We start from the raw sequence: 26,955 nt of genomic DNA on the forward strand, positions 1-26,955 counted from the left end.
ATATTTAAAGGGAGATACATGTTATATTAAAATTTCAGGATAATCCCTTATATTTTTGAACATGACCTTAGTTTGCTATTTATAATTTTTATTAATTCTTTAAAAAAAATATTATTTTATCATCGACAATCATAATATTATTGATTTTATTTTATTTTATTCTCGCAATCTCTTATTTCATCTTGCTTTTTACCTGTCAACATCATCGAGAATAGTATATTTATGTCGATATAAATATAAAAAAGTTTTAAAATTAAATTATAAATAATAAAAAAAGGGATGATAAATAATAGTAATATCTTAGCGTGACTCGTCCGCTGCAGCCGATTGTGAACTTTATTACCGGTTTTACCCCTCACTACAGCGACGATCGAGATGATTACCGAGACAACGCGGGCCGTCTGATGCGGTAATATATAGCTTATAGCATGGCAAACCAAACCAAAACGAGCCGAACGAGTTCAAGCCATGACCGGCCGTAATCAAACATCAAACCCCGAACCAAACGGCGTTCGGGATTGTAATCTCTGTTCCCTCCGCGAGGTGGTCTCCGAAGGCGGACGGCGAGCGGCCGCGAATGGTAGGTTCCTCCTCCTCCTATGACTCTCGGTCGCCCCTTTTCTCATCGATAGTGCCCGCCATGCTAATGGCGAGGCCCTCGGCCTTCGTCCCTCGTCCCATGAGTTTATGGCTGGCTCGTGATGCTGAATCTGCAGCCATTCCGCATGAAAGGCATGCTGGAATTATCATCTTATATTATGTGGTTTTGATAGTATTCCAGAAAAAGAATGCTAATTGCTCACTCGAAAAAGATACGGAGACGGAGTTAGCAAGAATATCTCTTAAACATGGAGACCGGAATGCTGATTGTTTACCCTAGAAAGAATTATGGAGAAGGCTCACTCTATCTCCTTGCAAACTCGCTCTTTACTGGAGAAAGAATTTTGGAGAAGGCCGATGCGGTTTACTTGCAAGGTCATTCCTTTATCACGACCCATTTATTGGTTTTTAAATATTCACCTTTAAAGTCGTATGCCAGCAAGAAGGCTAATTATTCCTCCTGCGGGAGGCCAAAAGGAGGAAACGTTGTTCACCTTTTTCTAACTAACATCAAGAAGCGTAGTGCTGCGACTTTGGTGTTAGTTTGATCTTGGCCCTCAGTTTTCTGAGATTTTAAGGACTTGCTTAGGATGAAAATTGTTCTATTTAAGGCAGGTCAACTTTTGGTCGTTGATCTTGTGGCTTGTTGGATTTTTATTTGCTTGTACTTCTTTAGTGTATTTTACTTTATTTAATATAAGAATGTTCTGCATGAAAATTACATTAGGGTTGAACACATGGTTGTAAGGATGCTTGCAGAATTAGAATGTGTACCTGTTTAGGTCCAAGTTTGATCAGAGAAGGGTTTTTAATTATTTTTTATCAGATTTTGTTAAAGATGGATTAATGGCAACCATCAGTAATTGTGACAAGGATTTAAGTCGTAGAGCACACTCTACACCGCCTCTTTGTCTGCAAGGGCACAACTGTATTCATTGAGTCTCTCCCGATCCCATATTGGCATGAGATCAATTCATTGGAATGCCCTTTTATGGTTATATGAATTCTTTTGACTAGAATATCACGTTGTATTTGTTGAATCTTGGATTATCATGTAAATTGCAAAAGATGTGTTGCCATTCTTTCTCCTGTGTTTGGAGATTCTTACATGTTACTGTAGTATAATTGTATGTTATATCTCGTAACAGTTTGACACATGTAATATACTTCTACCCTCCCTGGAGAGCAGCTATAACTTGTTTGCTGTGCTTTGCAGCTTTTGGCTGTCGCTCGCAAGAATGGTTTGGTAAGCTATCACTTATCAAATGGCATGACTTTTTTCCTCTTTGCCTCAGCTGTTGAAATATGAGAGAGACTACAAATTCCAGGTTGAATTTCTGAATCCTCTAAATGGAGAGGCTTTGGACATCACAAAAATTGATCAATTCAGATCATTAGATAGCTCTCTTCAAGATGATCATGTTGTTCAGTTGTTGGTTTGCACCTCTTGAAAACCAAGGAATTGATGTTTCTTCAATGTAAATATAAAATAAATGTCAGTTTGTAGCTTGTAGCAAATGTAATACTTTCTATGAACTTGCACCCTGTCATTTCACCAATCTGCGGTACCTCTTGCTAAGATAAATTCTGTACAAACTTGTTTATGCACGAGATAAGAAATAAAGGCCTGATTGTACATAATAAAGAAATTAACTCAGCTTTTTCTCTTGTACTTTTGTTGTATTTCACAACAAAAGGCAATTTGAAGAACATTGTCATCAAAGAATTAAAATGAGGTAGCTATGCAAACCAAAAAAGAGAGAGAATTTTTAATCTTAAATGATCGTCAAGTATTCTTAGATCACAAAAAAAAATTCTTTTTATGTCAGTATTAAAAATTGTTGAATTAATAGCCTTAGCACCTGCCCAATTTCCATTTAGAGGGTCAAACATGTGATGCTCGTGTCAAATACTGTTTTCTAGCCATATGATCTGCAGGACAATGACTAAAGTGTTCAGATGGTAGATCATTCTTGCCTTAAGAACTTTTGTCTTTTTCATCCCAATGCTCCAGTATATAGACTGCTGCAACTTTAACCAAATGGTTTATTTTTGAGATCCAAGAACAATGCTGGTGCGCAGTTTATTTTTGGACAATGGAAGTTGTATGAGAACCAGAAAAGAGCAGAATTTAGCTGGTGCATAGTCACAATTGTTTTGCATATGCATGCATCTATTGAGTAAAATTCAGTTCAGTGGAGGTAGTGCTACTTCTAGATTTTCGTTGCGATCTCAAATTGCATGCATATTTATATTTATTCAATTCTTTATATTTTCCAGGTCGGTTGCATTACTTGTCTTGAAAAGGGGAATGCTTGCTTGAGGTCTATTTCCTTCGGAGATGCAACACAAAATTTGAGTATGTTTTCACATACTACATGGAACATGTGCTCTGCTGGTAAAATACTATGTACTTCAGTAGATAGACGCAAGAATTATGCCTTATTTGGAGGGTAAGCTTTCTTGAGCTGTTAGCAAAAATTTGGTTTGTCTTTTTGTTGGTTATATTTATGGATGACAACCCTTCAATAAATGCTTGCAAGGGTGGCATATGGCCAAACTGTTCTAGTAGTTCAATTTTGTTTTCTTTTGTCTCAGGAAGGGTGTTGAATTGAACTTGTGGGATCTTGAAAACTGTAGCAAGATCTGGACTGCAAAGCCTGTGAGTCATTACATTCTTTTTTATGCAACTTAAGAAGTATTTCTGGTCTATCTTTTTTTTATTAATAAGGTTCTATCATTTTTCTCTTGGTTCCTGTGAAGCCTCCCTCCAACAGCCTTGGTATATTCTATCCAACTTGGTTTACTACTGCAACTTTTCTGAGTGAAGACATCGAAAAATTGTGGCTGGGACGAACAATTATCAGGTATGGCATTAGAGGATCTTTTTCCAAGTTGTAGCTTACAAGCAAAAAAAAAAAGCAGATATGTGGAGTCAATCATTTTTACAGGTCTCTTAACATTTTTTCAATTATTGTATGAGATTGAGAAAAATTTTGAAAGCCTTAAGTTCGATTATATACTAAGGATGACTGGCCAATTTTTATTATCAACACTGCATGCATATTTTGCTCGTTAACCAACTTACAGTTACTGGAAAGTTTCCATATGCTTATTGGTTTTTCCTCTTTTTATTGGTTAGTGTTGAATATTTTGTCACCATATGTTCTATCTTTTGTATATGGTTAATACCTCTTACCTCTCTTTGCTCCAGAACTCAAGAAAGCGATGTAATTAATTGCTTATGCACTTAATTCTCTCTGATAATTAGTTTGACATTACTCTTATTTGTTAAAATTTATATTTTGTGATAGGATTGTCTTTATGATACTTCAGCACAAAGGAGACCTGTAATTTCAGTTGACTTTCGAGAGACACCAATTAAGTCAGTTTGTGATGATCCAGATGGCTATACAGTCGATGTAGGAAATGGTTCTGGCTTCTGGGGACCTTGCTTCATTTAATATGAGGACAGGTAAAGTCATAGTTCTACATGTTCGCTGTGTAGCTATGCTGTTAATTACAGTCAGCTGATTTGTTCATTCTCTTTTCTTTGTTGTTTCTGACGGTCATAATTTATGATTATGAAATTTCATGATATAAGAAAGTTTGCTAATTCTATTAAGCTGGGTTCATTTATTTCTCGTGGTTGGCAAGAGCAATGGCTCACGGTTACATGTCGAGAAGGGAGGGGGAACAGGGCTTGTGAACTTGAGCCCTAAATCTGTCAATTATTTTTTCCTTTTTTTATTGGTCAGACTGGACCACCTGAAACTTGGGGCAGTCTGTGTCCTGATGTACACTCAGAGCGATATGTACGGCCCATTCGTACCGGTTTAGGCGTCTGCCTTGTTGATATCGAACAATATTTTATGACTGTAACGTAAGCAATTATCTGATAGTGAGGGCTTTTATGAAGTTCAAGAAAATTTTGAGATTCATCATGCATTAAGAACATAGAACCAGAACTATACAGTTTGAACACCTGTTATGGCATCTAAGGTTCAGATATGATTTTTAAGCATGTGCAATGTGTTGCACAAGCAAGGGAATTCTGCTAACTTCTTATGATATTAGCTTGTTTCTTAATATTAATGAATTGAGTGGATTAATTTCAATGTGAGCTTGAGGTTAGGACTTGCTTATTGCTGAAAATAAATTCTGAAGACTTAAAAAATTAACTGTGCTTTAGGTAAATCATATTCATAGTGTCGTTACATTATTCGAGAGTACCAGTCATTTTAGTTTATTGAAATTTAGTAGCAAGCATTACTCTGATGCTTATGATTTTGAAATATCTGACTTTTGTTATGGTTTCTCATTTATATCCCGTACTGACTGAGTAGATTCTTAATTTCAGGAAAATTGCTGGGATGCTTTATTGGTAAGTGCTCTGGAAGCATCAGATCAATAGCGAGGCATCCAGAATTTCCCATGATAGCATCTTGTGGAAAGACTTGTATCCTATTAATTCAATATATTCAGTTAATTTTACATACTTCTACCATTTTATTAAGTGCTGTTCTGAGTTTCCTCAAAAAATAGTGGTCCATATTGAAGCATTTAGTTCAGTTCAGTTCAGATGTTGATACAAGCAATATGATTGATCACAAACTATCCACATACAAGAAAATCTAGAGTTGATATAAAAGCAAGGTTTTAAAATAACTGGATAGACCAACCAAGCACCAATTATAAAGGGCTGGGAATATGAGAGTTGGTTTCAGCCTGGGTACCTTGATAGACTTGGCATCTGATGGACATGATATGTAACATTTGGATGTATGGCTTTAGTTGCTTTTCATTGATCAATCAAAGAATGGTAGTTATTCTATAATGTTTGTTCCATAATGGTAGTTATTCTATGAACAGTGTTTTTTAAATGTACATATAATGGTTTTCCATTTCCCTTTTCTGCCTTATGCCTATCAGTCAAAAGTTGATATCCTTTCACAAGAACATGAAATTCTCACATCCACTTGATCAAAGCACTCTTTTCAATGGTATTAGCTTTATCAGGATGTTTTAACTCCTTTTTTATACACCCACCTAGACTGCTTTCATCTTCTGTCGTTGTTGTTTACTTAGATGCATCAAATATTGCTTCATATCACTAAAACAGAATTTTTATTTGATCCAGCATGCGGGTACACCAAGATAGTTTCTTGGCAAAACATAAGCTACTCATGAACCACCATCAAATATTGCTCAATATCACTAACACAGACCTTTTATTTGATCCAGCATGCAGGTACACCAAGATAGTTTCTTGGCAAAACATAAGCTACTCATGAACCACCATCAAATATTGCTTCATATCACTAAGACAGACTTTTTATTTGATCCAGCATGCGGGTAAACCAAGATAGTTTCTTGGCAAAACATAAGCTACTCATGAACCACCACCAAACCAACAGTTCATGTTGTCAGGAACCTGCTGAACCATTTGGTTGATGTTTTGAGATGGCGATCGAAGCCATTGTCGTAGTCGATGTATGCCAGCCCGAACCGCTCGGTGTAGCCTTTGTCCCACTCGAAGTTATCAGTCAGAGACCATGTGAAGTGGCCCTTCACCCGAACTCCCTCTCTGCAATGATCCAAGTTTGAAAAGGTTAGAGTTTATCTAACTCGGTTTAGTGTTCTGCATGCATGATTTATTTGCAATTTAAACATGAGCTAAATTTAGATATATTGTGCAACGAATTCCACCATGGGATATTTATATTGTAAGAATCAAATCGGCCCAGGCATCTAAATCCAAACCAGTTTAATCCACTTGTGCATGTGCATAAACCATGATAGTGCTACCAATATGAGTCATCAGTACCGGTCCAATAAATCACCAAAATCAGTATATTTGTATTTATATGATGACATAAATGCAAAACATATGTCAACTTGGTCAGCCTAAGAACCAAGTTATTAAATAGTCAATTCCGGTTCTTTTTTATTTCTTATTAATGTGGGACTAATCTTCAGCACATTTTTTATTTCAATGGTATCGACATACCGAATGGCCTCCTGTACTTGAGCAAAATGGACCGCAAGGTAGTCTTGTCGATGTGGATCCTCACGAGCTTGCTCCAATGGCAAATCCTTGTCTATTTCAGCAGTTCCTAAAAAATACATCCACATTCAAATTATTAGTATCATCAGAATCGGTCTCATCTACTGGCAACTATCTGCACAGCTTCATTCTCTGATTATTACTTGATTTCAAGCTTAAGTTCAACATATCTCAATCGACACTTACCATTCTCAGTGATGTAGATCTTTGGGTTGTTGTATCTCTTCTTTGTGTACAGTAGAAGTTCCTTCATTCCAGGAGGATAAACGTTTACCCAAGAACCATGCTGCATTGAAATCAGTAACAAATAAAATGCAAGGACTATAAACATGTAGGTGAGTATAATTCCTTCAGCTTTCTCATATTTTAAGCATGAGCCAAGAAAAGTAAGTAGTACAAATTTTACTCTTTATCGACCAGTATTTATCCATCTGATAAGATATCAATATTCGGATCAGTTGATTTTGCTCAGCACAATTCAAGATGTTTTGTTTCTTTTTTGGAAGTTTCTGATATCTCCCCACTTCTCAACCTTCTCTCTTTTTATCCTCCCCTCCTCTTCTTTCTCTCTGGCTCGGTTGACCCATACTAGTCCGACCAAGGATCGTTATGGATCCGAGATCAAGACTTAAAACCATGATATGAACAACAAAGAAATAAAGGAGATTTTAAATTTAAGTAATCTACAAAGGAAAAGACGAGAAAAGAAATATATTATTTGCTCTTGTGATAATCAAAGGAGACCAATGTATTCATTGGATCACCAAGTTGATCACAAAGTGTCAGAATGAACTGGTTGCAGGCTATCACTTTGGAAATCTCATCTTATTATGAGACATGTTAGTGAGAGAGCAGGATGTGTACCAGTGGACCGATAGGGATGCCATTCTTTGAATCTGCAAGAAGCAAAATAATTCATGATGTTGGGAGGAGTCAACAAGTACATTGCAAGCAAATATAAGACCCTAAGCATCTACATTTGAAGAAGACTATGCTAAAAATTGACTGATTAAAGAATATTTTTGTCAGTTGAACCATATGAGTCATTAGCATACATGGCTAATGCACGTATTCGTTTTGTCCGATACATCTCTCAATCTTCAAAAAATGCAAGTGATTTACCGAGTTATATGAAGAAAAGTAAACCCTAACGAAGAAGAAGAAGAAACAAGAAGAAATTATTTAGAAAAAACATGATGAAATTTTATTGGCATACCAAATTGTCGGACGTATTGATCTTCATAGCTACTACCAGGAGAGTGATCTTGAACGATCGGATCATGTTGTGCATATCTTGAAGTATAGTAATTGATCCCAATGAAATCATAAGACCCTTTGATCATTTCGGACTGTGTGTGTGTGAAGTGTGGAAGTCTCTCCCTGACTAATGCTCTCATGATGAATGGGTAGTCACCATAAACCAACGGATCCATGTACCTGAACACAAATCATCTATGCATTTAGTGTATACATATATATGTATATACACACACACATACATTATGTTCATAGTGAAAGACAAAATAGGTTTTCACCAACCATCCAAACATGAATTCTATGGCTCTATTGGCTGCCTCTTTGTCATGATGCGACTTGGAATAGGGTTCATACCACATGCTGTTCAAGGTAATGCCTATTTCACCCTTTTGTGTCGCCTGCAATGGAGAATTCATGATTAGTTCTCATCTCTTTCACATCCTAACTTCACGAAGTTTGATATCTTCTGGTCGAACCAGAGAGAACCATTTGTAATCTCCTTGATTCTGATTATTATTTTCCCATAAATATATTGTCTTATGGTTTGTAGTCTTTACCTTATTATCTTGTTGCTTACTTGGTTGACCCTAATGTTATATAGTTTCTTACCTCTCTTTAGACTTGGTGTTAATATGATGTGAGAATTTATGATGTCAAAGAAGTTATATATGACTAGTAAAATAAGAGAGATTTTTGTTTTAGATTACCTGAAACTTCTCCTTGTATAGTTTGACAACTTCTGCATGAGCCAGAATTTGATTGTGAGTGACAGTGTAGGGTTCTGTGGAGGAATCACCTACGGTGCACCCATACCAACTGGAGCATCTCCCAGGTGCATGACGGCCAAAAGTATACCCCATGCTGCTAAAGCTCCATGGCTCGTTCAGTGTGATCCAGTGCTTGACTCTGTCTCCGAATTCTTCAAAGCATATGCTTGCAAAATCCTTGAAATCATTCCTGTATGACGATAACAAGAAGAAGATGGAACATGAAGGATATCCTTTTTTGGGGTAAGATAATTATGTCTTTCATGTATTCTGAGAGAACCATCATTAACATATGCTTGCAAATTCCTTCAAATCTATTAGACAATAACCAAGAGATTATGCTTACACAATCTCATAATCCCGGAAACCTCCGTATGCATCCTCTAATGCTTGTGGCACGTCCCAGTGAAACAAAGTGACAAAGGGTCTTATGCCTACACAACAATCATATGATAAAAACATGATCTAAAAAATACTGAAGTTAGTTATCGAATGGTCATCGGAGACTCGTACCATTTTTAAGTAACTCATTGATTAGATTATTGTAATAGTTGATTCCTTCCGGGTTGACACCACCTAACAATGTGCCCTCTGCAAAACAAGTTTTATAATCTCGATCAAGATATGCAAATTTACTTGGCAAAATAACCTATTCTTGTGTATGGATTTCATGAAGGATAGTAGAACAGATGGAGAAAAGATTACTTGGCAATATCCTTGACCAGGAAATGGAGAACCTGTAGGAGTCCAAGCCCATTTCTTTCGTCAGTTTCACATCTTCCTGCAGTATGCTGTTGTTACTTTTTGTGTGCAAAGTGAAGAGTGCCATGAAGAGAGCTTGGCCTGCTTGGCTTCAGGAATAACTTACCTTGTACTTGTTGTATGAATCAGTTGCCTTGTCTCCATTGCTCCCGTCTTGGATCTTCCCTGGAAGACACAAAGTGTTACCAACAAGGTTCAATCTCTATCAAACCCTATCTGTCTGTACAATCAATCTTCAAGATGCTAATATTTACGTATGAGTGGAAATGATATCTTGGAGTGTCTAGTAATTGTTATATCATCTCGGTTGGTTTTTGAAAATTACATTTTGACTTCTTTTATCAATCAGAGCTATCGAATTTAAAGATGTCAGATAAGTTTGACTATCGATAGATCACTATCGATATATCGAATCTTGTCTTCACTATTTATCATTTTACTTTTCAACTACCCAGTCTCATATCTAGTTGGCCTTTTGGAGACCTCATCACTATTTTATCTTTTTACTAGAAATTATTTTTCAAACTAATATGAGACTAATTATGACTTTACCAATATATGCAAAGGAAATAATATTTTTTAGATTATTTTATCTTTTTACTAGAAAATTGCTTTTCAACTAACCAACTAATATGAGACTAACTTTACTAATATATGCAAAGGAAATAATATTTTTTAGACTATTTTATCTTTTTACTAGAAAATTACTTTTCAAGTAACCAACTAATATGAGACTAACTATGACTTTACTGATATATGCAAAGGAAATAATATTTTTGAGATCTCATCACTATTTTATCTTTTTACTAGAAAATTACTTTTCAAGTAACCAACTAATACGAGACTAACTAACTGTGACTTTACCAATAAATGCAAAAGAAACAATATATTTTTAACCAAGAAAGGACAAACAAAGTGTAGTTATCATATGGCGAAGGTTTAAAGATCCAGTAGCATCAGAGGAATATGATTAGTGTCAATTGGTCCTCTCACATTTACAGACTATTTCAGATAATTTTCAAGACTATTTTAGCTGGCAAAACTAGTATCTTGTTTTCTCTCTTATCATTCAATGTATCTAATCCCATGATCTAAAGCGACTAAATTTAAACTACTTTGCTGGGAAAAACTAGTTTTAAGACCCCTTGGGATCGATGTTGACACAAGAATAAGGTTGCAAGTATCTAAGGTACAGATCTTAAATCCTAATATAAAGCTTTTCGACCAAGTTTGCCGTTCTGGAGTTTGCTAGGCCAACGTTTGTGCGTGGCAGAACTTGAACCGTACGTGGATGCGTACAAACCAAGTCCTATCTTAGTTGGTTTCTTTGGCTTCTTTAGGAGATCTACATGAAAAGGTGAGACACTGAGGAGTAGAGGTGGGATACCAGGTTGGTTATGCGTGAAGGTGTCCCAAATGCTCGGTCCTCTCCCTCCTTCGTTCCATGCTCCTTCCACCTACACCATCAACTCATCAGGGCTGTAAACGAGAGAGAAGAGACGAAGAGGAAAGGAATGGGAGACGAACGAACAAACCTGGTAGGCAGCAGAGGCAGCGCCGAAGACGAAGCCCCGAGGGAAGCTGCTCCTTCCCAGTGCAACCTTGGCCGGAACAGCGGTGGGGATCGTCTCCAGCTTCTCCCCCAGAGCAGTGCCATCCACAGCAGCACGCGGTGGCCTCTTCCTGGTTTGGCGAGGTAGAGGTTGCTTAGCTACTGCAGGAGCTGTACTTCTTAACCTGACGGATTCAGCGATGGTGGCGTGGTAGCAGGAGCTCAGCGGAAGGCCTAGCAGCGCCATGATCTGTATGCGTTCTTGACGAGCAAAAAGGCTAACTTTTTATTTCCCCTCCAAAAAACCCACCCACTCCCCCCCCCCAAACCCCCCAACCAAAGCGAGGGTAATCTGGTTAATTACAGATTACCCCCTTAGCCGATTATTTTTAACATTTCGATCCTAATACTTTTAAAAATTATATTATAATTTTTATATTTATAACAATAAAATATTTAATCCTATTTCTTGTACCGTTGATTTTATTGACGAAAATATATTATATACGTTACTAGAAAATGATACAAACAAAGATAAAAGGATAATTTCATAATACTATTTTTATCGATATTTAATTTTTTCATCTATAACTTCTATGAAATAAATAATCAAGAAATTAATAATTATGTAGTAGTCCACCGATGAGGATGAGACAGAATCACAAGAAAGAGATGAATATTTTACTTTTCAATAAAACCTTCAAAGATATAAAGAGAAAGTGGAGCAATTGAATAACACTGATATATACTAGAAAATGATACGAACAAAGATAAAAGGATAATTTCATAATACTATTTTCATCAATATTAATTTTTTCATCAATAAGTTTTATGAAAGTAACAATCAAGAAATTAATAATTATGCAAGATCACAAGAAAGAGATGAATATTTTTACTTTTCAATAAAATCGATATAAAGAGAAAGCGGAGTAATTGAATAACATATATATATATATATATATATATTGGACTTGTGACGACCTAGTGGACCCAAAAGTGACCTGAGCTTGATGAACAAAAAACTAATTTTATTCCTTACCCCCACACCTCCGGGGTAATCTGATGAATTACAGATTACTCCCTTAAGCGATTATTTTTAATATTTTGATCCTAATATTTTTAAAAATTATATTATAATTTTTATATTTATAAAAAATATTTAATCTTATTTCTACTAATACCATCGATTCTAATGATGAAAATATTATATATGTTATTATAAAATGATACAAACAAAAATACAAGGATAATTTCATAATATTATTTTTATCGATATTAATTTTTTCATCTATAAGTTCTATGAAAGTAACAATCAAGAAATTAATAATTCTACGATAGTTGACGGATGAGGATGAGACAGGATCACATGAGAAATGAATGTTTCACTTTTCAACAAAACCTCCGAGAAAGTGGAGCAATTGAATAGCATAGCTATATAATTTTTTTTCCCAACAAAATCTCTATTATTTTTCTCTTTAAACGATAAAAATAGTTTTATAATATTATTTTTTAATCTTATTTTAATATCATTTATCATATGTGATAATACGCGTGGTACTTTCATCGATAAAATCGACATATAAGAAAAAACAAAATAAAATATTTTATTTTTATAAATATAAAATTTAATATAATTATTAAAAATATAAAAATCGAGATGTAGAAGATAGACAATTATAAAAATAATGTATAATTAGCTGTCTTTGTTAGTTTACATAGGAATGACCTAAGAGTAGCTGAGACTGTAATCATGGTGGGAATGAAGCTAATACTCCGTGAAGCTAATGACGTTATTTCCTGCATTCACGAAGGCTTGCAACGCGTCGCCATGGATGTGGATGACTTCAATTCTTCACTGCGAACACTGCTTCAAATTCGTGACAGTCTTCATTGCAGATCTCTTGAGATAATTACATCCATCGCGATCTGTGCAGTCTTCTGAGATGAGTTCATGAATCCAAGGACATCGAACTAATCGAGTTTTCTCGGGGTAAAAGAAAGTGGCGGACCAACGTGAAACGCGTAGAGCAAAACACGGTCGGCCACAGTAGGTCCTCCGTGACTCCGTTTTGTTCTCTTATCCTTGTCTTCCTTTCCGTCAATAAGTTCATCGCCGTAAGTGCACCTCACGCACTTTTCTGCTGCACACCCCCAGCCCAACACGAGTTGTTTTAGCTGGGGAATTTTGTCGAACACTTGCTGGGCATTCATTGTTGCCATAGGAAGAACAAGATACGTACACTGGGCAAGCTTACTGTATATCAGATTTGGATTAGAACATGTGATGTCTGAAGAGACATGCGATCAAGAACAAGAGAGCGTACCGTCAAGAGTGCCTTGAGCTGCTCAATCGATGCCGACCTTTGAAGAGGGAGGACGGGGACAAGGCATGCTATCCGAGGAGGGAGACAAGCAACCTCACGTACCCCACGACAGAGAGGATATCAAGAGGAAGCACTACTGGTCACCGACCACCGAGACGAGGAATTCAAGTGCCAGCGGATATGATTCCGATGCACGTCATAATTGCAGCCAGCGAGATACGACGCAGCGGCCCAATTCCATTCGATCAAATTAATTTTGACTAATTTTGATCGAGATTTGAAGACGATTTAGGATATAATAAATCGATTCCAATATCACATATACCCATCTCGAATCCCCTCCTGTCTCTAACTATTCAAACTCTAAAAACTACTCATGGTTAGATTTTTTTTGTAAAAATTAATCAAAAAATAATTTTTTTTCATATATAATTGACTTCGTCTGCAGTCATAAAAGCCCACGTGACAAATCTCCGTGCGATGCAAAAAAAATAGTAATATATATATATATATATATATATACCTGACTAAATTTACACAAGACAAGGATGGTGAACCGAAGAACAAAGCAACATAAGAGTAGGAGGAGCAACCAAGCGAACTACTCGGCTAAAGCTGCTGTTGTAGTTTGAATCCCCCGGATACAGTACCGGTTGTTTGTGCTTCTTCACCAAGTGGGACACAACTCTAGCTGAGACCACCTTCTTCACCAGCATCCCCCACTTGTCATCACCATCCGCTTCTTCGCCTTCCCTACGCTGCATCCTCCGCTTGAATTGCCTGTGGAATCACCAAGAAACAAAGACGAATGACCTGGGTTATGTTCTTCCATTAATTTCCCAGCAGCACCAGTTGCACAAGTACATGCACAGGGGAACTTCGCAGGAGGCGTCGTCGAGCTCGGTACAGGTGGAAGCGTGGAGGCGGAGGAGCTGCCAGAGACACTTGCACCGACGGCACCAGCGCCTCTTCTCGTTGTCGCAGGCCGCCAAGTGGCGGACGAGCTGCCGTAGGCCGCGGCAGGTGACGGGGTTGGGGCAGCGGGCCCGCTTCTCCTCCCTGCCGGAGTGCCCCATCGCCGCGTATCCATCCTTGAAGATGTGGTGCAAGCACTCGATGGTCTCGTGCAGCTCCATGTACAGCCTCCGCTCCGCCTTCCTCCTCCCCAGCCGTCGCCGTCTCTGCAGTCACACCACCGAAGCCGGCAACAAACCCATCAATCTCTCTCTCTCTCTCAGCTACCGCATCATGCCCGGCAAGCGACATGCGACGTACGCACCAGGTGGGCGTCCTCGAGGAACTGGAGGATGTCGAGCTCCAGCCAGGGGTCGTGGTCCCGGAGGAACCGCCAGGCCTCGGTCTGCTCCACCGCCGCGAAGTCCTTGGCAAGCAGCTGCATGCACCGCAGGTGCAGGCGGGGGGCGTCGCACTGCTGCGCCAGCACCAGCACGTCCACCACGCCCTCGGCGGTCAGCCGCGACGACAGCACCCGCTCGCACGCGCGCTTCAGCCACCCGACCCCGTACGCGTGCGACAGCACCAGCATGTGCATCCCGTGCTCCCCGACGATCTCCTCCTCCGCAAGCGTCACGCACCTGCCGTGAATCACAACCGTCCATCAAAATTACTCTTTAAAATAATTTAAAGATAATTATATGTCCAATCTATTAAAAAAACAGCTCCATGACACACGTCACACGTGTTCGGAGGAGAGATCGCTTGCATGACACGTCCGTCCATGCATAAGTGTTAGCTGCAATTCGACAGCATTTTCTCGAATAAAAAGTGTAAGACATCAGGAGAACGCATCAAAAAACAAAAAAAGCTCGTCCGCGAATAAGCTCTTAGTGATGTCACCTACACAACTCTTGTGTTGTGTATACATACAGTGTCCTAGACATTAAGAAGAGCACTGGGGAGACGCAAGGGAGATCGGTGTACGACAAATAGTGTGAAGATTGGACGAAAAGAAGATACGAGACCTGGCGGAGTAGAGCAAACGGAGGAAAGCATGAACAGCATCGCAGGGAACGCCAAGAACGGGGATCTCCATTTCTCGGTTACTGCCACCTTTGCGTGGTCGGTGCAGCATGCTCTCCAGCACGGGAGATGCCGAAGCCTGCGCCCGAAGAAAGAAAGCGAGCAATGAATAGAAGATCATAGACAAGTGCATGTATAGGTGGGTGGTGTTTCGTTTATCACCAGAACGCTGGAATGAGCCGGGAGTCGCCGCTGGCCGGACGTCACGATCCGGACATCGGTCGGCGGCGTGTCATCGTTCCCGGCCTCGAGCCACCGCCGGAACCCCGTCGGCGAGACGAGCGTCTCGCCGTGCTGCTGCTCTTCCTCCTCCATGATCCCATGCCAGCGGTGAGCGGTGGTGGCGGCGTGCATGTATAAGGAGGCAGGCAGTGGGGGGACGAAGGGGATAAGAATAAACGATGAAATGGCGAACATAGCCCCATAGTCTGCGACTCCAAACTCCGCTTGTCCGGCCTCACTGGCTTTTCAAGTGGGGCCCGCAACAACTGTTGAAGAGGTGCAAAATTGACGGTCACCAATTATTAAGCCTACAACAAAAGAAGAAAAAAACGAATTTATTCGTCGGATCAGACAACACGAGATCATCATACTGATCAATTGGAAACTAATCCAAACTAATTTCAATAAACAAAAAAAAAAAGAAAAAAATAATCTGAATCAGTAAGCACTCACTGTCCTGGACATTATGAACTTCACGGAGATTTAATTCTGCTTTCATTTTATCGTGTATATTTTTTTCTCCAAATGTAGTGTGATTCTACAGCTTTTAGAAACTTTGGGTGTCGCTTTGAGTTGATATATTTTTCCCAAAAGTATTTTTGAAAGCAAAAAAGTAATGTAACTTCTATGAAAATTCTGAAAGCAGTTTACCTGAAACCTGCTCGCCACCGCAGTAGCTGAATTCTTCATCGAAGCTTCAGTGAGACGTTCCATCCTGCAGATAAGAAACGATGAACAGTAAACATCGGACAGAGAAGGAAAAAAGAAAAGCTTTCTTGAAGTTAATCCATCAGAATATTTATGAAGAAACCAAAGTCAAACTTCACAGAGTTGACAAACTGCTCTTCGTAGGTTGTGCGAGTTTTCAGGTCAAGTTGTCTTGCTAAGAAAACAGAGGAAGAAATCCTGCTTTCTCTTGGCTGAGGAAAAGTATCCAAGAACCTACCCTGCACTCATCAATCTACTACCAGTATATTAGGGAGAGGATGACCAAATAAAGGTCCTCGAGTACCTGCAGCTTGTTCCGGAGCTATTTGTCCAATGACATCCATCACCACAGATTTCTCACATCAGACATTTCTATGATATCTCAGGCAAGCATCTAAAGTTTCCTACTTTTAGACACCGAGAACATGTTTGAGTGAAGCAATAGGCAATCCTTCAATCTACAAAAAAAATATAGTCAGCAAACTCAAACGTAGAAGTATCCTGTAGAAACACTTGAATAAAGAGCTTTAACTATCCATCAACCAAACAACATATCTCATGAAGCAAATGTTCTCTGACACACTACTATCAAAAATTTAAGACGAAAACAGCAACACGTATATATCCCGACTGATCAGTTCAGTGCACGATCAAGCCCTAACCTGACGGCCATCGTTTCTTCTTCATCGTCGGTACTCCCATCTCTCAACTTTTCATCATCGGAAATCCACAGTCCTCTCAGTCACTCTCCGCTGCCAAAGACATCATGATATACCTCTCCTTTGTTTCATTTTAAATAGTTGACCTATAGTCAATAGTTGATCTTCCTAGCACCTTACGTCTCGAGCATTTTACAATATCAAAGCATCTAGCAATTCGGGCTTTTCAAAACCGTCTTTTAACGTCTAGCACTTTTGACTACACTGCCACCTAAAATCGACCCAAATCCACCATCAATAAAACAGTCAATCTAGTTCCACACACAAGTATAGCTGTAAATAAGACCATCAAATATGCACTATCAACAAAACAAATGGTCCAAAACCAAATAATTCCTCAATAAAGAAGTTCACGCTTTTGATTAACAGAAGATTTGAAGGTAAAGGATGTTGGCCATAAGAGAAATTTATGATCATCACCAAAGAATATTACCGGTCAACTATCAGGCACAATCAAGCAAACAAGAAAGCTCCATGGAAGTTTCAATGACTAGGATGATTTGCTAAAGATTTAATATCACAGATACATCAAGGATATTCAGCAAGGTGCAAAAAGATAACAAAATCAAGAATTCACTTAACACCATATTAGGGGAAGGAAGCACTCGAGTTTTTCCTTTGGTGAAGAGAAGAATCCATTAGCCGGGGATTGAAGATCTCAATCAGGCTGGTGACCGAGGCTGAGGGAAAAGTGAAGGACCTTTTTCTCTCACAGCTAGTTCGTCCTTCACTGAAAAAGACTCAGTAAGATCCTCTGCAAAGCTGGTACTATTAGGTCGAGTATTAAATGTAAGTAAACACGGATTGCAGGAAGAGACTCAAGACAACTTCTTTACACCTTAGGGTTCTATACATGTCCACAGGGCATACCACTCCAGCTAAGGCGTCATAAATGGAAGATTGGAACCAATCTTGCGATAGAATTAACTCTATCGAAGAAAGGGTGAACAAAGATTCAACCCAATGGACCTACAATCCTAGAAGACCCTAACCTTTGAACAAAAAACAGATCTCTTACAGCAGTCCAATCTAAATTGATCCCACAATATGCTACCAAGAACACAAGATGAATTTATAGAGGAAAATCGAAAATGAATTACAGAAGCACAATCGAATCGAAATTAGAAATTTAACCAGATTAGTTTATGCACTTTGTCTTAAGCAATTCGCCTACCAGATTCGCCGGGGACGAATCAGAAAAAACCTAATCCTCGATCTGCCCACCATACGACCCAAATAAAAGGAGGACAATGACGACATCCAAACAAGTAAAGAATTGGAAGGAAAAGTACCTGAACGACGAGCGAGACAACCGCAGACAAGAAGCGAGTGTCGATCGGATGGCACGTGCAGTTCTTGAAATGCCATTGTTCTCGGGAAGGAGGCGCCAGATTTGTCGTCGAAGTATGCGCCAGATTTGTCGTCGAAGTATCAGATCGAGGAGGAAAGGATAAAAATAAGCCGGTCCAGATTCAGAATCGGTTCGATCGTCAAACCGGACCATTAAAAATGTGATTTGAGATTCGCTTAAATACTAATTAATACCATGCTTTGTATGCGTTATCAGATGAGATCGTAACAGTTAAAACCGGTATATTTGCCGATACGATTCCAGGGGAGTTCCTAACGGCTAACATTTCGGACTATAAAGCCGCTACGATTCCTTGCGCGGAGGTTCAACCCAAAGGCAGCGGAAGACATGGCGACTGTGGATCCGATCGCCCTCGACCTCGTCGACTTCCTCAACGCGTCGCCTACTAATTTCCACGCCGTCGGTAATCCAGCCTCATCGCCCGATCTCTCGCTTTGATCTACAAAGATCTGGATTCGTTTTCTTGTATTGATCGGGGGAAGATTTTTGTACTTGTAGATGAGGCGAAGAAGCGCTTGAAACAAGCTGGCTTCGCTCATCTATCGGAGAGAGAGGACTGGGTGTTGGAATCCGGGGGAAAGTACTTCTTCACGAGGAATCACTCCACCATCATCGCCTTCGCCATCGGAAAGAAGTGAGTAGGGTTAATACTTTCCTCTATGGCTTCCTTACCTGGATGCAAAGTCTATCTTGATAGCTCTATCTGGTGGTATATTATATGCATTTTGGATCAACAGATATGTTGCTGGGAATGGATTCCACATTGTTGGAGCGCATACAGACAGCCCGTGCCTCAAAGTCAAGCCTGTCTCCAAGGTAAGCATTCATCTTGGTTATATACATATCCTTGAAGTTGATCTTCTTACTGTGGATCAATTTCCTGTTTTTGATTATTGGGCTGGTTGATCAGAAAAATGTAGTAGTTAAAAAGAGTGGATCCAGAAGTTGATTCTTTATCCAATCATGTCTATGATTAGCACCACTGATGAAAGTGAAACAGTTTGGTTTGTGACTAATTTAATGAGAAATAGCTTTCAGGAAACGCAAGTGAGGTTATTGATAGTTTTTATTGTACTTGATCATTGTGTAACATATTTGCTTAGGTAACAAAAGGAGGATATCTTGAGGTCGGTGTGCAGACATATGGAGGAGGACTTTGGCACACTTGGTTTGATCGCGACTTAACCCTCGCCGGAAGAGTGATAAAGAAGGAAGTGAAGGAGCATTCAGTAACCTACTCACATACCCTTGTCAGGATCGAGGAGCCCATCCTTCGGATTCCTACCCTAGCTATTCACTTGGACAGGTTAGTGTTACAGTTAACATTAGATATTAAATTGGTATTTTACGTGTTCTTAGTAGCTATGAACTGGACACTATGGTTACTTGTGAAGTTTTACATGAGTTACTCGCTTGTACATTGTCGGATTTGGACTTTGACTATTTGATGGCATGCTTGTTTCTGTAATTCTTTCTGATCATTTGTTCACTAATTAAGTGTTAGATTAAAGGGTTATGACAGCTTAGAAGAAAAATTAGATCGGAGGTATGGAATTTGTTGAGGATAAATACCTTTATTTTTGCTAACAGGAGCGTTATGGAAGGCTTCAAGTTTAACACACATAGTCACCTTTTACCTGTGTTGGCTACATCAATTAAGGTGATTTAATTCGCTAAATTTGACTTTTTGTGAACTTGATCTTGATTTTCTTCATTTGCCTATACATATGCTCTAACACTAATCAAACTTGTTTGAAGTAACTGTTGGGCTTTTCTCCTTGTTGTCACTATTTTAACATCGTTTGAACAAAGATTATTTTGATTGATGAATATAGGTTACTGTATCTTTGCCATTTTGCTTGCAAACACAAAATTCTTCCAGGACACTAGGACCATCATGTCCTTTCTCCCACGCGGAATGTCTGTTTTATTACCTCAGCTGACCTTACTGGTCATTGAATTATCTGTTCCAGTCTATCTCAAGACTCAAAAATGATTTGTATTTGATCAAGAACTTCCTAGAATAATATTTTATTTGCTCAAACATGTTCAAGATGCTGTTTGCTTCAATCTTTTCTGATTGAAGAATGGCAGCTAACTATTGTCAACTATATATGTGCAGGGTGAGCTCCAGAAGCTTGTTGATCATAATAGCTCATCTGAGTCAAATGAGAAAACAAATGCTGATAACAAAAAACATCATCCAGTACTACTGCAGGTAAAAGAATGTTCTAAACATGCCTGTTTCTCTAACTGTGTATATTCATAACCTATGTTAAAAATACCTAAAGAGGACTGATGCATGCAAAATTGAATGTTGGAAGCTGACACAATGGTTGGTTGGTTTTCACAGCTGATCGCTGACCACGCTCATTGCCATCCAGATGAAATATGCGACTTCGAGCTGCAAGTATGTGATACTCAACCAAGTGTCGTTGGTGGTGCAATGAAGGAATTCATTTTCTCTGGAAGACTCGACAACCTTTGCATGTCATTTTGTGCACTAAAGGTCAGTTGTGGTGTTACCCATCGTTTGTGTGCAGCTGTGTTTCACACCACAAAAGGTGTACATGATTATTTCGATTTATTGCTGGGTTTTTACCTGGAACGTCTGAAACTGATTGATACTGGAAACAGAACTAGAATTCTGTGTATGATTGTGCAAGGTTGCTCCCTGATTTCAGGCATTAATAGACTCCACCTCCGTTGAAAGTTCTCTTGGTGATGAAACTGGCGTAAGGATGGTGGCATTATTTGATCACGAGGAGGTCGGATCAGATTCAGCTCAGGGTGCTGGATCTCCTGCCATGTTGGATGCTCTATCAAGAATAACAAAACACTTCAATTCTTCAGATCCCACGGTACCATTTTCACATTTTACTCATATGTTCTGTTGCTTTTTCTGCTTTTGCAGACGTATTCACATTATGCTTTTATATGTTGTATTGCTTTGTGCATTACTAAAAATTCTAAACCTGAATTCGTTTGACCACAGTCTACCTAATTGTTGTAGGCATTATCTGATAGATTAAACTAATTTTTTGTATTCATCCAAAAAATTTTCAGTTGCTCGAGAAGGCAATCCATAGGAGTTTTCTCGTATCGGCAGATATGGCACACGCTTTACATCCTAATTTTATGGTATGTTCCATTTAACTGATTTATATGTACACTCGGCTGTGTGCCGTAAGGCCTGAATGGTTTGCGATAAAGAATGCGAGATCCATTTTGTTGTACCTCCTCCGCGATACTCTCGAAATACAATGTCAGTATGCTGTCGAGTTACCGACAGCAGTCGAAAATGTAAACGGCACTGATGGCTTCTTTTTACATGCTCTCCTGCCAGGACAAGCACGAGGAAAATCATCAACCGAAACTACATGGTGGTCTTGTAATTAAACACAATGCCAATCAGCGTTATGCAACAAATGCTGTTACTGCATTCATATTTCGAGAAATTGCGGAGATGCATAACTTACCAATTCAGGTGAGTTGACTCTCAAACTGGCATGTTTTTGTATTAATAGTGATTACTTGAACATTTGGCCAAGCTATTTACAGACTTTTATTCAATGCAGTTAAGATATTATCTCTGTGGAAAAGATAATCTCTGTGCTTATTCAAATGCCTTTAAAATTAAAACTAGTGCATGTATAATGATCGATCCTGATCCTGATAGCTGCATATATAAGTATGTGGAATGTGCCATATGCCAAATGCGAAATTGATATGTTTAATGGCATTTTTGATAAGTTGGATTTTAATGTGCAAGAAGTAAATATAAATTTTACTCCACAAGTTTCTAACTACCACTTTGATTAACCTACTGATTAATAAGTAATAAGAGGCTGGGTCCATTTTCATCATTTCATGCAAAACTTAAATGTTTGATGTGCTTGTTCAGGCTAATGTTAGATCCACCTTGGTTAACTATTAGGCTATGGCATGATGAACTACAAACTGGCAGTTGATATTCATGAATGCAGAAGAAATTCTAGTAAACTTCTTCTTTTTTTTTTTCAGCATAGTTATATGACTCCATGATTTAGATGTTACCACTTAGTTCTACCATTCTTATGACTCCAGGATTTTGTGGTTCGGAACGACATACCATGTGGTTCAACCATCGGTCCCATACTTGCAAGCGGTGTCGGAATCCGAACAGTTGATGTTGGCGCTCCTCAGTTGTCGATGCACAGCATCAGAGAGATGTGTGCAGTCGATGATGCCAAGCACTCTTATGAGCATCTCAAGGCATACTTCGACGAGTTCACAGAGCTGGATAACAAGTTGATCGTGGACTGCTAATCAATTTAAAGGATGATGCAACAGATGATGCCAAGTTCGGTGGTTACCTTTTCCTAAACTAATTATGTCGGGATGACATTCTGGGAACGATTAACTCAATGGGGTTTTGTCTCAAAAACTATCAGCTGTCACATTGAACTCCTATTTGAACATCTAGATGTCAAGAGTATCTCGTTACTACCCACCCTAACCTATGGTAAGGTTCTCTCTTTTGATCTGTTGGAACCAGATACTTGCTGATGTGCAGGGCACATGGGGAGGAAGTATGTACACACTGGTGTTGGTGCTTTGAACCTTCTGCCAGTACTACAAAGATCCTTCACCAGCAAGTCTACATCGAGAAATAAATACACATTTAGAGCAACCCTACAATTCTCGTCTAGGTTTCCACAGCATCAAACGACACAACAAGAATGATAGGTTTTTGGTAACCAAATCAAGATTCCCCATTCAGAACTACATGTAAAAAGTTATAAGAAGGGTTTCATTGCATCGATACATCTGTAAAGATCACAGACACAAAGCGAAAGAAGCACTTGGTCAAGATTCCTATTCATAACTACATGTAAAAAGTTACAAGAAGGGTTTCATTGCCTCAATACAGACACAAAGCAAACGAAGCATGAGAAAAGACATTCCAATCATCTTTGTCTAGGAGACTAGTTCGACTACTGACAAACGGCAATCATCGAAAAACTTGTCTATAGAAGTGCAAGACTTGTTTACAAAAGTGCAAATTTATTTGGCTTATGGATGCGTACCTCATCTGATCGTATTTAGATTGAGAAAATGCATCCAATTTCCTGTCACAAATGTTAATCAGATTATAGCCCTACAGACATCCAATAAATTTGATATTGATTAACATAACTACGATAACTGTTCACAAACAATTTTGATCACATAGCAGGTTAAAGAGGAAGATTTTTCTTCAGACAACTTCCACACAAGGCAGCAATTTTGAAAAATCTTGAATCTCTCTATCCCCAAAAAAATGGGGTCAATGCTAGAGGGTCCGTGTTTCCAATAAATGGTACAACAAAATATTTTTCTTCACTCGGGAAAACCTTATTTCAGACTAAACTTGTACTAACACCATGAAGCACAAAAAAGCTGATGCAAACATTTCCAGTGAATATTAAGAGTAACGGGTAGTTTGAAGCTGTGACTGATAGATGTGCGTCATGATTGACAAGGAAAAAACTGACTGATTATTCGTGACATCAAGTTGCAACGAGCCACCGAAAGGTTTGCACTCATGAAAGAGACTTCTGAATCTCAGCAGTAACTTCTTTGGGAGGTTTCTCAGCATGAAGCTGAGACACAACTCCCTTTTTGTTGTAGTAATCAATGACCTGAAATAAACAACAATAGCACACATATAATTCCACATATTAATACTAAAATAACAACCAAGAAGTTTGATGTACTTATCTATGTCATAAATGAATCAATGAAATCATGTGTCATAATTAGAACCATCAAAATTATTATTGCCAATAATCCCAGATTGACTACACATGCACATGCAAATAGTCATATATCGGACGGCGGGAAGAATACAAGTACCTGATGACTTCAGTCAAGAAATACCAAGTAAAAATTTATATGCTGCTTAAAAAAAGTATCATCCATCGTGCAGCAGATAAAACAGTTATCAGCAAAAATAATCAAGAAGATAATAAGAAGGAAAATCAACTTACCGGTTCAGTTTGTCTGTGGAAAGCTTCAAGCCTTGACTTGAGGACTTCAGCTGTGTCATCTTTCCTCTGAATCAAAGGTTCTCCTGACACCTTCAGAGCATAATTTTGAAATAACAAAAGAAACATAAGAACTAATTCTCTAGGACCAACCAAATTAGAAAAAGAGTAAATCACATCATGTCTCTTCTCCCAAATCTGATCAAAACTAAAAGATGATATCTAGTAAATATCAAATGCATTAATGTGCTTTGAAATGGATACACAAGGACACAAAAGCTCACAAAGAGATTAGATGTACAACACAGGTGATTAACTACTGAGGCAATTTCAAGAATCTTGCAAGGCTAAAAATTTCTACGATCAGCTTGAAGACTAATTTGCAAGAATCATAAAATATTAAACACAAACATGATTATGAAAAATAAGAAAATTACACATACCAAATTAACACATATATGTTCAATAGAATATCTGTCTGCAAAAAGATTATCAATCTAGAATCTAAAAGGTCAAAATAATTCTTTTAACAAAGGGTGTCATGGGATTCCTACAAGGCATGTAAAGGTGTGCATAGGAAAGACCACCAAAAGGAGGGTGCAAATGGCCCACCCCCTCCCTCTTCCTCCCTTTTCTATTACCTCCCTCTTCATTCTCCAAATTTGTGACTGAAGTTCAGATTGACCAACCCCATTCATACGAATAAAATCACGAATGGTCAATCCGGTGAACCCATGATCTCTTCACTACACTGCAGTACAGAATAACGATCCTCAAGAAGCACAGTTTAGGCAAAATCATAATGACATTCCGCAAGCTATGTGCAAACTGGCAGCACACTCTATATGTATGTTCAAGCTCTATGCAATCCAGAAGCAGAAGTCATTATACCTTAACCACATACCTACTGTCATTTTGCATTAACCCAACTTTTGCCCCAAGATAAGCAAGAAGGCTCTAACGCAAAATTCTCCAATCCAACCAACCCACAACTAGTTTTTGCAAGTAGGAAATGCAAATGCAATAAAAGAAATGTCCAACAGTAGCAACACAACATACATGGACCTGTGACAAAAACATTTTACATAACATAAACAGAACATGCTTTAGTAAAACAATAAACTTATTCCATCTGCTTACATCATCGATGCCAGGAACCTTTGGAGGAGCATATTTCGTATGGTAAGTCCTACCACTAGGTGGATGAATCCAACGACCAGTAATTCTCTCCTCCAGTATGGCATCATCAATCGCAAAGTTTAGCACCTTGTCAATCTTAGTACCCTGCTTGGTCAGCATCTCATCAAGCTGCATTTGGAATCAGGTGATGAAGGGGCAAAGTAGGTAAAAGCTCTGAAAATAAAGGACTTGTATTTAACTCATCAAACAATGAATCTAGCATTGGAGTGAAGAGAAAAAAGCATAGAAGACTTGCCTTCTCAGCTTGAACAACTGTCCTTGGAAACCCATCAAGAATGAAACCCTTTTGGCATGATGGTTTTTTAATAGCCTCATCAATAATTCCAACAACCAAGTCATCAGAAACAAGCTCCCCCTGGAATACCAAGAGCCACAGAATTGATCGGTAATGAAAATAACTTTTTTTGGTCCAAATTTCATTTATTTTAAGAGGAATACCTTATCCATAGCTTCTTTAGCCTTAACACCAAGAGGGGTCTTAGCAGCCACAGCAGCTCTTAACATGTCACCGGTGGCCAAGTGACACAAGCAATATTCATCCTTAATAATAGGAGATTGGGTACCCTTCCCAGAACCAGGTGGACCTGGAATGTTAAAAACCCCATGAAAGTTGAACAGACACTTAGCACTCTTTCTACCCATGCATAAGAAAGTGGAAAGCGTGACTTCACCACATATTAGCACCATAAAAAGAAAAAAAACAGTTCCTATTACCAAATATGCAAATAGGAAATCTGAAAAGATAATTTAGACATAGATGAAGAGAAGACAATAGATAAATCCTCTATAGTAAGGTCCAAGGAAATTTTGACTGTGTGTTGAGTATTTCAGGCTGGAAATTCTGACTAAGAAACAAAGGATCAAGGATACTAGATTAATATCAATTTATCGAATGGAATAGTTCATGTCACCTCTCAGACACAAACAACCATAAATATCCATGCACATCTCTTTCAAAGATTCATACGATATAATTTTAAAATTAACAACACCCAACAGTATAAAGCAAAATTAATCAAAAAACTATACAAGAGTTTTATATTTATATTTCTAATAAAAATATATTTACGATATTGCAACAACATAAACTCTAATGCTTGGTACAACATAGGGCAACCATTGAATAAAAAATAAGTACTACATTCCACTGCAAGCGGTTATTATTCACTTGGTTTCAAACTTCAATTACAATTAACTTCCCAACGAGAGAACTAGAAAGAGAATAAATTACAAATGGAGATAGTCAGTTTATGTAAAAAATATCTGATTCCGGAAATAAATACTTTTTGACATTCACATGGTCAAAAATCCTATATTTTCTGGAAAGATGCATCATATTATCCGATGTATCACTTCC

General features: G+C 38.4%; 5 protein-coding genes across 7 annotated transcripts in view; 2 read left to right on the forward strand and 3 right to left on the reverse strand.

The window, feature by feature from the left end:
- The first annotated feature begins 461 nt into the window (after positions 1–461).
- Positions 462–5,744, forward strand: LOC103988368 (uncharacterized). Of its 3 annotated transcripts, none has more exons than XM_065112419.1 (8): positions 462–580; positions 774–975; positions 1,817–1,846; positions 2,881–3,053; positions 3,199–3,262; positions 3,364–3,467; positions 3,915–4,075; positions 4,961–5,744. In XM_065112419.1, exons 2-7 carry the CDS (start codon positions 889–891, stop codon positions 3,952–3,954), a joined length of 498 nt encoding a protein of 165 aa, XP_064968491.1. In that variant the 5' UTR covers positions 462–580; positions 774–888; the 3' UTR covers positions 3,955–4,075; positions 4,961–5,744. The 3 variants fall into 3 exon arrangements, with proteins under 3 accessions (XP_064968491.1, XP_064968493.1, XP_064968492.1); XM_065112421.1 differs by having other exon boundaries at positions 3,378–3,467; XM_065112420.1 differs by lacking the exon at positions 774–975.
- Positions 5,745–5,812: 68 nt separating this feature from the next.
- Positions 5,813–11,295, reverse strand: LOC135614737 (furostanol glycoside 26-O-beta-glucosidase-like). The gene is made up of 13 exons (XM_065112418.1): positions 10,989–11,295; positions 10,841–10,910; positions 9,560–9,618; positions 9,397–9,472; positions 9,205–9,282; positions 9,038–9,125; positions 8,632–8,881; positions 8,207–8,322; positions 7,884–8,104; positions 7,532–7,563; positions 6,854–6,953; positions 6,611–6,716; positions 5,813–6,187 (listed from the first exon to the last, which is right to left on the reverse strand). The coding sequence occupies exons 1-13, from the start codon at positions 11,250–11,252 to the stop codon at positions 6,019–6,021; spliced, it is 1,629 nt and encodes a 542-aa protein (XP_064968490.1). The 5' UTR covers positions 11,253–11,295; the 3' UTR covers positions 5,813–6,018.
- Positions 11,296–12,663: 1,368 nt separating this feature from the next.
- Positions 12,664–18,437, reverse strand: LOC135614738 (BTB/POZ and TAZ domain-containing protein 1-like). The gene is made up of 9 exons (XM_065112422.1): positions 18,311–18,437; positions 16,604–16,757; positions 16,243–16,306; positions 15,532–15,899; positions 15,312–15,448; positions 14,609–14,924; positions 14,194–14,510; positions 13,330–14,109; positions 12,664–13,259 (listed from the first exon to the last, which is right to left on the reverse strand). The coding sequence occupies exons 4-8, from the start codon at positions 15,784–15,786 to the stop codon at positions 13,863–13,865; spliced, it is 1,272 nt and encodes a 423-aa protein (XP_064968494.1). The 5' UTR covers positions 15,787–15,899; positions 16,243–16,306; positions 16,604–16,757; positions 18,311–18,437; the 3' UTR covers positions 12,664–13,259; positions 13,330–13,862.
- Positions 18,438–18,649: 212 nt separating this feature from the next.
- On the forward strand, positions 18,650–22,888 carry LOC135614739 (probable aspartyl aminopeptidase). The gene is made up of 11 exons (XM_065112423.1): positions 18,650–18,793; positions 18,889–19,024; positions 19,128–19,206; positions 19,494–19,696; positions 19,981–20,050; positions 20,513–20,608; positions 20,744–20,899; positions 21,075–21,251; positions 21,457–21,531; positions 21,737–21,877; positions 22,477–22,888. Exons 1-11 carry the CDS (start codon positions 18,718–18,720, stop codon positions 22,696–22,698), a joined length of 1,431 nt encoding a protein of 476 aa, XP_064968495.1. The 5' UTR covers positions 18,650–18,717; the 3' UTR covers positions 22,699–22,888.
- A 651-nt stretch (positions 22,889–23,539) lies between these two features.
- LOC135614740 (adenylate kinase 4) overlaps positions 23,540–26,955 on the reverse strand; it is a 4,314-nt gene continuing 898 nt past the window's right edge. The window contains exons 2-6 of the mRNA XM_065112425.1: positions 26,037–26,182; positions 25,834–25,953; positions 25,539–25,706; positions 24,402–24,491; positions 23,540–24,053 (exon numbers count right to left, since the gene is read on the reverse strand). Coding sequence (XP_064968497.1) covers positions 23,955–24,053; positions 24,402–24,491; positions 25,539–25,706; positions 25,834–25,953; positions 26,037–26,182 — 623 coding nt within the window. The 3' untranslated portion in view covers positions 23,540–23,954. The remainder of the gene's footprint in view (positions 24,054–24,401; positions 24,492–25,538; positions 25,707–25,833; positions 25,954–26,036; positions 26,183–26,955) is intronic.

The sequence above is a fragment of the Musa acuminata genome, chromosome BXJ2-6, assembly GCF_036884655.1.
Source record: "Musa acuminata AAA Group cultivar baxijiao chromosome BXJ2-6, Cavendish_Baxijiao_AAA, whole genome shotgun sequence".
Taxonomy (NCBI): Eukaryota; Viridiplantae; Streptophyta; class Magnoliopsida; order Zingiberales; family Musaceae; genus Musa; species Musa acuminata.